The sequence below is a fragment of the Carettochelys insculpta genome, chromosome 3, assembly GCF_033958435.1.
Source record: "Carettochelys insculpta isolate YL-2023 chromosome 3, ASM3395843v1, whole genome shotgun sequence".
In the NCBI taxonomy this organism is placed as follows: domain Eukaryota; kingdom Metazoa; phylum Chordata; order Testudines; family Carettochelyidae; genus Carettochelys; species Carettochelys insculpta.
In genome coordinates this window covers 193,431,949-193,444,158 of record NC_134139.1, presented here as the reverse complement: position 1 = coordinate 193,444,158, position 12,210 = coordinate 193,431,949, and the positions used below count along the sequence as shown (strand labels likewise).

Sequence of the window (12,210 nt, the reverse complement as noted above, 5' to 3'; positions counted from 1 at the left end):
ACAGGGCAGGGCAGCATGTCAGACATGTAGAGGAACATGATTTGTTGAGCAAAAGTCAACATGGCTTCTGTAAAGGGAAGTCATGTCTTACTAATCTATTAGAGTTCTCTGAAGGGGCTAACAAGCATGCGGACAGGGTGGATCCAGGTGACATAGTATACTTAGATTTCCAGAAAGCCTTTGACATGGTCCCTCACCAAAGGCTCTTATGTAAATTAGGTGGTCATGGGATAGGAGGAAAGATCCTTTCATGGATTGGGAACTGGTTAAAAGACAGGAAACAAAGGGTAGGAAGAAATGGTAAATTTTCACAATGGAAGGGGGTAACTAGTGGCGTTCCCCAAGGGTCAGTCCTGGGACCAATCTTGTTCAACTTATTCGTCAATGATCTAGAGAAAGGGGTAAGCAGTGACGTGGCAAAGTTTGCAGATGACACCAAACTGTTCAGGATAGTCAAAACCAAAGCAGACTGTGAAGAACTTAAAAAAGATCTCAGCAAACTGACTGGGAAGCAAAATGGCAAATGAAATTTAATGTGGCTAAGTGTAAGGTAATGCACATTGGGAAAAATAACCCCAATTATACATACAATATGATGGGGGCAAATTTAGCTAAAACAGATCAGGAAAGGGATCTTGGAATTATAGTGGCTAGTTCTCTGAAAACATCCACGTGTGCAGCAGCAGTCAGTAAAGCAAATAGGATGTTAGGAATAATTAAAAAAAGGGATAGAAAATAAGACGAAAAATATCTTACTTCCCCTATATAAAACTATGGTACACCCACATCTTGCGTACTGCACGCAGATGTGGTCTCCTCACCCCAAAAAAGATATATTGGCGTTAGAAAAGGTTCAGAAAAGGGCAACTAACATGATTAAGGGTTTGGAATGGGTCCCACATGAGGAGAGGCTAGAGAGACTGGGACTTTTCAGTCTAGAAAAGAGGACACTGAGGGGCAATATGATAGACGTATATAAAATCATGAATGGTGTAGAGAAAGTGAATACAGAAAAGTTATTTACTTGTTCCCATAATATAAGAACTAGAGGACACCAAATGAAATTAATGGGTAGCAGGCTCAAAACTAATAAACGTTTTTCTTCACACAGCGCACAGTCAGCCTCTGGAACTCCTTACCAGAGGATGCTGTGAAGGACAGGACTCTAACAGAGTTTAAAAAAGAGCTCGATAAATGTTTGGAGGTTAGGTCTATAGATGGCTATTAGCAAGGGGTAAGGTATGGTGCCTAGCCTTTTGTCGAAGGTGGGAAATGGATGGCAGGAGACAAAGCGCTTGATCATTGTCTTTGGTTCACCTCCTCTGGGGCACCTGGCATTGGCTACTGTACTGGGCTAGATGGACCTTTGGTCTGACCCAGTATGGCCGTTCTTATGTCCTTAACCGTTTTCCACTGGTAAAAATGCAGCAAACAGGCCACTTCCCCAAACCACGTGTGCTGGGAAGGGAGAGTACTGCAGCAGTGTGCCTAGGCAGGAGAGTCAGCCCAGAATATAGATGTGGCCAGGGCTGGAACCCCAAAGCCTTGCTGGCAGGTGTCAGCTGAGGCACCTGTTAACATGGTGCAGTCACCAGAATATAGGTGCGGCCCCACCGGGGGTGTCCCCCCCCCCGGCATCTGTTGCCTTACAAGGACCAGCTGGGCCCCAAAAATCTTTGCCTCAGGGAGCGCCTTGCACCTGGTGACAGTCCCCAAAAATATTTCCTTCAGGAGGAACCTTCACCCATGCAGGCCAGGACATGCTATTGCCTGGAAAGCATGGTCCACACTGAAACGCCAGCACGTGGTATGGTTCGACGGGCTAGCCATGTGGTGTGGTTTGATGGGGGGCCAGACCCCCCGCAACTGCATGGCACCTGTTGGGGGGGGAGGGGCAGCCCCGTACAAATTTGAACCACAGAAGTTTCTCAGCCTCTCCTACAAGCACAACCCGCCCCCACAGCTTAGCCACCACACAGTGTGGTGGGCCGGGGGCTGGCCTGCCAGATACATGACGCCATGGGGGGGCGGCAGGAAATATCCCCATGGTCAGGTGGGGGCTAGATCCCTGACTGCATGGTACCTGTGGGGGAAAGAGCTGGAAAAAAAAAAAACAACAAAAAACTATCTCGGCCTCACCTGCTATATCTTGTGCAGGGAAGAAGCCTTCACCTCGTGCAGGACATGCTACCCTGCTGTCTCATGTGCCACTGTCTGGTCCTCAGAGCCAAGCTGCCATGTGATGTGGTGTGGCAGGGGCTAGCTCACCTGCTGAACTGAGACCCTGGCTCTCCAAATGGTCCCATACTTGAGCTCTCTCAAGTGGCTAGATGCAATCACCACACTGATCGTAAAGAAATGAATTCAAATTGCTGGGGTTCCTGTTTCCTACTTCCTGAACACACGGAGAGCAGTGGGGGTGGAGTGATGACCAGAAAGGACACCTCCAGGAGCACTGTGGGATAGTTTAAAGGCTGATAAACATCAATCTTAATAATGCTGCAGTCTCCACTTGTATAGTTCAACTTTGCAAATTCAACCCCTTGAGTTACTGCAGGGGGAAACCAGCATTACAGAAGTCGACCTTGGAGCCCCCTCCGAATTGACCTGATGAGCACAGGGATGTAGACGGAGTTTATAAAACTGAACTTGGACCCTTAAATTCAACTTAATTTCCTAGTGTAAACCAGGCCTTAATAAGATACACAACTGCAAGTGTGGAGAGTAAGGGTTTTTCTATAACTTGAAGCACTGCAACTGTGTTGCAGTAGCACTTCAGTGTACAGCTTACCTATGCCAATCATAAAGGTTCTCCTGTCGAGCTAGCTTTGTTTGCACTGCTTAGAGACATGGATTTTTCACGTCTGAGATGCACAGCTAGGCCAACCTAACTTTTTTAGTGTAGACCAGACCTAAGTTGTATAATGCAGCTAAAGTTGTACTGAAGCAGACCCTGCAATAATAGTCCACAGTTCTTAGGACTTCTGCCCCTTCCTATGTCTGTAAAAATAGCACCCTTCTGCTCAGTAATGAATACCTACCTGTCTTTGTGAATCACAACATTCCACAGAGTAGCAAGTGTTAATTTATGAAGACAATTGCGAGATGCCTTCTGCACCCACCATGAAGCATGGCATAGAATTACAAGACAAGCAGGACATTTACTACTTTTACAAAGACTGCAAGCTCCCATATACCATTGACTGAAGAAAACAGACATTAAGTGAACATGAACCAAGGAAAAAAAAAAAGAAAGAAAGAAAGAAAGAAAGAAAAAAAATCAACCAAACAAAGCTGAACAAGTGATAAAATGTTCCATTGCATGAAGCCAGTAAGCAGAATGCAGAGGTGCTTAAGAAGAGCATTTTTCAAGCTTTTAGCCTGTCTGTTGGAAGGCAGGACCACTACTACCCACAGGCATAATGAAGCACAAAAAGTAACAAGAGTCCTGCCTTTCACCAGTTAAATCAAAAATCTGTCTCAATCACAGCCAAATGCCAGCACTCTTCAGGCCAGAATTTGCTTTTCTTACTCACCTCAATTTGTGTGGCCAGTACTTGTGCAGCTAGCTGTATTCATGTTGCTCAAAGTTCTGCCAGTGCGAGGAGAAAAGACCCTACAGTAAACCCTCAATTTTATAGACCCCGATTTAGCGGACTTTGGGAACAGTGGATAACCCTGTTGTTCCTGAAGCCCGCTGGGGTCAGTAAAATCCTAACCTCTCTGCCGCTCCCCCCACCCCCCGCAAAAAAAATTAAGAGACTTACTGGTGCCACCTGGAGGACCTGCCGCTGGTGCCGTGTGCAGCTGGAGACGCCCTGCCGTACGTAGCTGAAGGGACCTCACTGCCTATGGCTGGAGGAGCCACCATCAACACCAGAGCTGCCACACGCTCCTCCTGTCAGGGGTGGGTCACATCTGCAAGTGCCGTCTGCCCATGTACATGCCCCACCTCGGTGAGAGGAGTACGTGGCAGCTTTGGTGATGATGGCAGCTCCTCCAGCTGTGTGCAGCGGGGCACCTCCAGCTGCGTGCGTGCAGCAGGGCAGCTGCAGCCACAGTCTGGCAGCTCCAGCCATGTGGAAAGCTCTGGCTGTTCTGGCTCTAGCAGCCGCAGTCTGCTGAGCCCCTAGCATTTTTTGGGGGTGGGGAGGAGGGTTGGGGCTGGGGGACCCTAGTGGCGGGGTTGGTGGGTAGCAAACCCTCAAATTTAGCAGACTTTCGGGATTAACGGACAACCCTCCCCCCAGTTAGTCTGTTAAATCAAGGGTTTACTGTATTAGATGAGCTCCTTGTATCTAGGCAAATTCTTATTTCCCCTCCCTATCTGGCTACAGATATCATTTTAACAGCATGTTTCATTTGAGCGGAACACTATGGAGTGCTGATATATAACTTTAACCAAACTAATAGGTGTTAATTTTAGACTCTGAGGCAACAACTTAGCTAAGTACATATTTATAGATGTTAACTCCCAGGCCCAGTCAGGATTATGAAAACTCTTATTACTATATTTTAAAACATAAAGTCCATTAATTTGCTTAGAATCACAAAAACAGCTATCAGCTGGGATTTTTTAAACAAATTATTGGAAATAAGAGGCAAATGCATAATTACAGTTGTCAAAAGATTTTTTTCACAATCTGCATAGTGCTCTATGTGATAAACAGCTCTATTTTACTGACAGGAAAAATAAGGCAGATTGGCTCCCAAGTGGCATCTCTGGGTTTGGCATGGAGGAACTCCTGATAAAGCCTCAAACCCCAATGCAATCTGTAGTATTTATAAGATCAGTATACTTTTAAAATTACCATTAGACTTTCTGCACTGAAGACTTGGGGATTAAAAAGAAAAAAAAAATTGGATGAATGCATGGTCTGAAGTCATTTCAACACAATTTTACTGGAACAAATTACATGGCTGATTACCAAGAAACTTTCTTGTTTAATTAAGATCTTCTTGTCCCTTGTAGTCTTGACATCTAAGCCATATTTCCCTTTTCCTCATAGACAGTCTTGTAAAGTTTGCTTTTAAAAAGGAAAGTCAATACCTCTAATTAAATCCCTGTATGGCAGGACAGCGTCTTTGGAGAAAATACTGCTATAGATAGCACACAAAAGATGAAGAGATGAGTTCTCTCCCCTATCTCAACACACTCAGAAAGGATACTTCTGTTCAGTATGCTCACCTGCCCAATCGGTAACCTTGTCCAGAGAAGGGGTGAAAAATTGGCTTCCTTAATGAATACACCTCATCTTTCTTATCTTCCACCTTCACATCCACCTCCTCCTCCTCAGAAGTCTTTTGTAACTCAAAGGGCAATTCCCTTTTAAAATATATGGAAATATTAAAATAAGGTTCTCAGTATGTGAAGACTGTGGAAAAAACCAACAATAATATTTTGTTTAAAATAACCCTGACTAGCATATAGATGGCTTAGCCATACAAAAAGAAAGAAGTGGTAGTTCAATTATTTTACTCACATATACTCAAAATAATGTGGAAGTCACACCACTGCAAATGACTGAATTGTGAGTTAAACAGTGAATGAAAAACTAAAAAGCAAAAGATAACACATCCTGGATATTGCACAGATTACAGTTCAGTTTTAAAATAGCTCAGGCTGTTACAATGAGTAGGGAGAACAATTATTCTCCTTAACCTCTGATGATAGGACAAGAAGCAATGGGCTTAAAATTGCAGTAAGTGAGGTTTAGGTTGGACTTAATGAAAAAACTTCCCAATTCTCAGGGTGGCTGAGTACTTATATTGCCTGGGGAGGTTGCAGAATCACCATCATTTGAGATGTTTAAAAGCAGGTTACCCAGACTCTTTTCAGGGATGATTTAGATCTGTAATGTCCAATTCACTTCCTGTTCACTACACGTGGCGAACTGGACACCACGGTGTGGTGAAATGCAGTGCCTTAGAGCCACACACAGAGCGCCCTCCACCTGCTCCGTGCCCCACCACTTGTTTGGACAAGTGCATGGCATGAGCAGCTCCTTCTGCAGCCCACTGCAACCCGAGACGCAACAGCTCTGATGACACACCAGCAGTCTGCATGAGAAGGTGCTTAGCTTGGTGGGAGAGAGGCTGTGGCAATTTTAAAATTTCTATTGGACACCAGGGATCTAGATAGTGCTTGGTCTTGCCATGAGCGCAGGGGACAGGACTTGATGGCCTCTCAAGGTTCCTTCCATTTCTGTGATTTTTACAAGGCATCAAAACATGAAATCTAACACCCAAATCTGTAATAAAAATTGTGAAATGCTAATACTAGACATCTTAAAATAGGTTAATTTATTGGTGATGGAAAAAAACCCCCCACCCTTGTGGCACAGAACTCCAATTTGATAAACCAAGTGTACCTACAGACTAAATAAAACAAGGTACATATTTTCATATTTTCTGTAGATTATTGTAAGTATCTATGATCTTTAGTGAACTAAAATTCTGCTTGTCTAGCAATATTGTCGTCAGACTTAACCACATTCTGGAGACCATCTAAAAGCTTACAGGTCATAATTATTTCACTAGAAAAAAAGCTCGTTTACACCATCCCTCTATTTATAGATCAGTTATGTTCCTTCCCAGCTAATGACAGGCAGCTCCTTGTGATTATGGAGAGGAGCACATATATTTAAAGGTTATATTCACAAAGGAGAATGTCACATATATGTGCTATAAAATTAACGTTTACTGCTACTAACACTGAATTAGACCTAAAATAATGTGGAAAGGAAGTTTTGTAATTAAGACAATGGGCAAGTTACTTCATACAGCTGTAAGATTACCTTGATTTAAATTTTGCTAAAAGAGTGAATTAGTATGGGGCAAAAGGTGAGTGACTAAAACCCTGCCTAACCTTATATTTTACAAAAATTTATGGACACTGGTAGCAAATGTTCCCCACCTTTACCCCAAATCTCACACCAACATGCCTCAAAACATGACTAGGCAAGAATTTGCTAAGTATCCACAATGAAAATGCCTCTTAGTAATGATCCCCAGAGTTAATCATGAAATCTGTTTCATATGGCAGTTCAGCTGCACCTAACAGGCTGGTACTTGGGTCTTGCCCCCCCAGAATACAATCTTCAAGATGGATTCTGTTTTGTGTATTTCAGGACTTCTTTGTGCATAACCATACCATCTTAAAGCTACTACATTGGTTGGACGTTAATTCTTGCAGCACCAGGATGTGTCTGCACTACAACAGTTACCGTGGTATGGCTATGGTACAGCTGCTTCCTAAATGGAAGGAAGGTTTTTTTCTCATTCTGTTCACCTTTCAGCTGGGTTGACAGAGCTCTTCCTAGATGCATCTACAACAGGTTTAGACTGACCTAACTATATCATACAGGACACATTTTCCACAGCCCTGAGCAATTTTTAGCATTAGATTACATCTTCTTTGAAGTTGGGAGGTGTGATTTCCAGCATGGGTAGACAAACTTGTGCTAGTTAAGAATATGCTAACATGCTGAACACAACAGTGTGGACTTCATGGCACAGTCAGTACCTTGGGCTAGCAGCCCAAGCCCAGACCCAGAGAGCTGGGGGGACAGGGCTAGGCTTGAATTCAGGGGATTAAGATGAACTGCCAACAGTGCCACATCTAAACTGCTATTTTTAGTGTGATAGTGCAAGTTGATTTAGCATGAGTCTGCCTGCCTGTGCTGGCAATCACAGCTTCTAGCTACCGTGGTCTTAATGGCCAGTTTAGACAAATGCAGTTTTAGAGATGTTGCACTCCCTAAGCGACGTTTATGCAGAATTAGCTTATAATGAAATACTGCAAAATACATTACCATTTGGCTCAGTAGATAAAGCTCACTTACCCTTTTTTAATTGCATCCAAGAACTGCCGGTTTGCAACATCTGTGTAGCTTCTGAGTTCACCATCGTTAACTGTAAATCCATTTTTCCAGAGTTTAATAATTACATCAGCCTGTGAAGCAAGAACAATGAAGTCATGGGAAAACATAACTCAATAGACTACCATCTCTTTATGATTTTAGCTCATCCACTCAAGGGACGAAAAATTACATCAGCTCACGTCTTGTTAGAATTCATCTGGGGTCAGTGCCAGTACAAAATACAGCATCAGCAAGGGATAAAAGTGACATTTCTCATTTCTAAATATCTCCATGTCTAAACCTGATAGCAGAACACCTTCTACCACCGAAAAGCAGATTCAGAAGTGTAAATGGCCTTTTCATCAAAGTCCACAGGGCAAGAATTTATCACATTATTCCAGTTATCTTCATTTTCCCATTCCCATGCCACATTTATGGTCACTAGAATTACTGAATAACTTCTATCTTGAGAAGTGCTAGATCTAGGAGAATCATAGGTTTTGCATTATTCCGCCATCTGCTTTCACTTGACTCTGGAGGGGTGTGATCTGAGAGAGAGAGGTTAAAGCACAGGATTGCTGTAGCTAATTCCCATCATTGGCTTATTTGCCCTGTAATCTTGGATAAGCCACTGAAGCCTACCTGTTTTCCATCTGTAAACTGCAGAATATAGTCACTCTCCTAACAGGATGCCGAAAGTCATGTTTGTCAGTGCTGTACAGGTCTCTAGATAAAAACTGCCTTATAAACACAGACTGTTAGACAGAGGCTATTTACCAGTATCATTTGAGTGAAATTGTCCCACAAGCTCATAACAGTGTTATATGCAAAGGTTTGCTCCACTAAATTCACTTCTACTCTGGTCTGCATAGATCACATCTAGAAGATGTAGGTATGATTTTAGCCCTGCCTACAGAGGACAAGGCCCCCTTCCCAGAACTAAACTACTGGGAGAGGTTAAGCTGCATAAAGCTAGCAGTCAAGGGAAAAAATGCAGGCCAGCCAACTGATTGGCTAAGACTGCATTTGGACAGCTTTGAGAAAATTTAAAATGTAGGTGTTCAATACACACAACCCCCTCTTCATCCAACTCCACATCAAGTCCCTTCAACCATAAGAAAAAGAGTCAACTATCAGGACTGGAATCTCACTGACCTTCCTGGCAGATCCCATCACCACCAGGAATGCAATCTCTAGAGATTTCTTATTACATTACCTTTAACTAACTGGAACTTCACATGGTTAGATTTGAAGTTGTGTTAAATTAGAAATGTGTGCCACACCTACAGCATTTGTTATAGAAACAAATCTTAGAAGGTTGTTGGTGAGAACAATCCCTCTCTGCTTCCTGCATCACTCCCTCCTCCTCCAAATCATAAATATTTTCCTGTAACTCTGTTGACTGGATACATAGAAATTTGCAGCATACACAGTTGGCACACAAGTAGTCTCCAAAAATGGGCCATTTTTGAAGTTAAAGTACCCAACCTACACAACTCAGCACTATGTATCATTTGAAAGCTTATTGTATCTACATTTAGATGAGTTATGACATGGAGCTGTCAAGTGGGGGGTGAAACAAGTCAGAAAATTTTTTTCACTCAATTCCAGAAACACTGCAATGTGACTAAAACTAGTTTTTTATTGATTAAGTTCATTTCAGTATCTTATTGTGATGTTTATTGATCAACGATACCGAATAACAATTAAAAGATTTTAATTGGTTTTGCAATTATGCTGTTTAGCAGAAAAGGCAAACAACATTTTGAAGTATATTAACATGAAATGTTTTCACATCATGCTCTTAATTGTCTGAAATATCGGAAAATTATAATAATTTTCTATATTTTCAATTGAAATGTGGTGATTAAATCAGTCTCACGCTGAAGGTTGTGCACTAGGGGTAATAGCTTGCATGCCCACAGTTTATACTGGATGTGAATTCCTAATGCGTTGCTTCTCCAGTTGCAAGCCTTGGTACGTACAATGTAGCATCTCATCTTTGAGGCAGAATGTTTTAATTTGTAATTGTCTATGCATGCATATCAGCTTTTGAAATACTCTAGAATCTGTCTTTTGATAGAGTGACATTTATGCACAGGGCAGTGTTAGAGATAATACACATCTTCATAACACACTTCAATCAAAGTGCTCACTAAACAAAAATGCCAATTTTGACACTAACATATTGCATTCCCAGCAATATACTTTGGGTATTTTACCTCTACAGGGAAGTTACAGAATATGTAGATATAAGGCTACAAGCATCTGTAAAGAGAAAAGAACACGCTTCTTAAAGTCTGCAGAGTGTCTGTAAAGAAAAAAAAAAAATCAAAAGAATGTAAACCTGTCAGAAGCTACCAATGCTGGGCAGAATTCTGTGGTTTTGGCAGCAACAGCCAGGAGAAATTAATTGTTTTGGCAGTTATTGGAAGAATATTCTAGTTTAGATGATGTGCACCTCTGCAATTCTATCACAGGGTTGCTTTTGGAAACACATGGCATACAGCTGCATTAGATCAGGGAAGAAAACAGACTCTGATCAGAAATCATTAGAGGTTAACTTGCTTCTATAGCGACCAAATCACAATGCTCTTCCATTCATTGGTCCCATATATTGTCTTCTGAAGCAAAACATGTAAACTTAATGAGACGGACAAGGTGTTGGAGAAAATAAAGACATAAAGAAAAGCTCTGCAGTATGCTCAAAAATCTTGTTGCTCTCATCCACAGAAGCTGGTCCAATATCGAAGATATTGCTTCACTCACTTTATCTTTCTAAGATCTTGAAAGCAACAAAACCACACCACCACTTCATAAAAAAAAAAATCCACATTTGAGAGAGCATGAATTGCTACCTTGGTGTGGTGAGAGGGCTTGTGAGTCCCAATGAGCTATGCAGGCAGGAGTTTAACTCCTGGCAGGGAAACCCATGCTGGACAGGTCTGACAGTAGGGGCCAGATAAAGTGAAACTCAATGTGCTGCCTTCCAGGTAGGTATGGGAGTACCAAAGGCTAACGGAGACAACCAAAGATAACTGATGGAAGGCAAGGGGAAACCACCATCGTATCATTCCCAAACACATCATGAACCAAAACCACTGTCTATTTAATGAGAACGACGTAAAGAGCTGTTGCAAAACATCCTCGTCTGGTAGGGTGTGTCATGTGCTACAGGTGACACCAGACCGTCATCAAGCAATGTCAGCAAACCAAAAACGAAACAAAAATACAACAACATCATAAAGATTGCTACTTTGAATATGGGAATATGCTGGCAAATGGGAAATTGGAGAACATGAAGCAAGAAATGAAAAGACTAAAAGGTAGATGTAATGGGACTCTCTGAAATGAGATGGAAGGGAGCTGGAATTTTTACATCAGATGAGTACAAAATAGTCTATTCAGGAGCAGAGAAACATGAAAGGGGTGTGGGAATAATCTTAAATTCAAAAAAAGCAAATAGTTTAAAGGGTTATCGGACAGTATCTGATAGGGTCTTGTTAGTTAAACTTGAAAGCAAGCCCTTTGATGTGAATATAATCCAGGTCTACGCTCCAACTGCAGACAGCACTGAGGACACAGACAAATTTTATGAAGAACTCGAACAAGCCAAAGCTTACTATAGATTGAGTGAAGTTCTAATTGTTCAAGGAGACTTTAATGCTAAGATTGGTTGTGAATGAACAAAACACACAACAGGACCTCATGGTCTAGGTTCAAGAAACGAGAGAGGTGGAAGACTGGTAGGATGGGCTAGAATTCATGATTTGATGATAGGAAACAGATGGTTCAAGCAACATCCAAGGAGACTATGGACATGGAAAAGTCCAGGAGAGAATGTGAAGAACCAAATTGATTTTATTCTTATAAATAAAAGGTTTAGAAATTCTCTCATAATCAGCTAAAACAATGCCAGGTGCTGAATAGCGATCATGTCCCAGTGGTAGGCAAATTGAGAGTAAAAAAAATTCAAAATGTTGTAAGAAACATCAAACTTGATCTGAAATTGCTCCAAACAGAGATGTTCGAGGTCGATTTTCTGTAGCAGTCAAAGTAGATTGAGCACCTTAAGAGACCTAAATGGTATTAGCAGACAATGGGAATTATTAAAAGAATCTATTGTTATATCTGCGGATGAACACATTCCAAGAAATAAAACCATTATTAAGAAGTGGATGACTGAGGAAATTTTGCAACTCATGGAAGAAAGAAGAGTAAAGAAAAACAAATCTTCTGAATATGAAAAGTTGAACAAAGAAATAAAGTTAAAATGTGCAGCTGCAAAGGAGAACTGGTTAAATGGACACGTAAGATAACTGAACAAGAACATTGAAGTGATACAAAA

At 41.7% G+C, this 12,210-nt stretch overlaps 1 protein-coding gene across 3 annotated transcripts in view; it reads right to left on the bottom strand.

Moving 5' to 3' along the window:
• Window positions 1-12,210, bottom strand: part of UBXN2A (UBX domain protein 2A) — a 31,291-nt gene that overhangs the window by 7,064 nt on the left and 12,017 nt on the right. For all 3 annotated transcript variants that reach the window (XR_012645143.1, XM_074991336.1, XM_074991337.1), the window contains exons 4-5: window positions 7,845-7,954; window positions 5,189-5,326 (exon numbers count right to left, since the gene is read on the bottom strand). Coding sequence is in view for 2 of the 3 variants with exons in the window: in XM_074991336.1 (XP_074847437.1) it covers window positions 5,189-5,326; window positions 7,845-7,954 (248 nt within the window). In the remaining variant the exon portion in view is untranslated. The remainder of the gene's footprint in view (window positions 1-5,188; window positions 5,327-7,844; window positions 7,955-12,210) is intronic.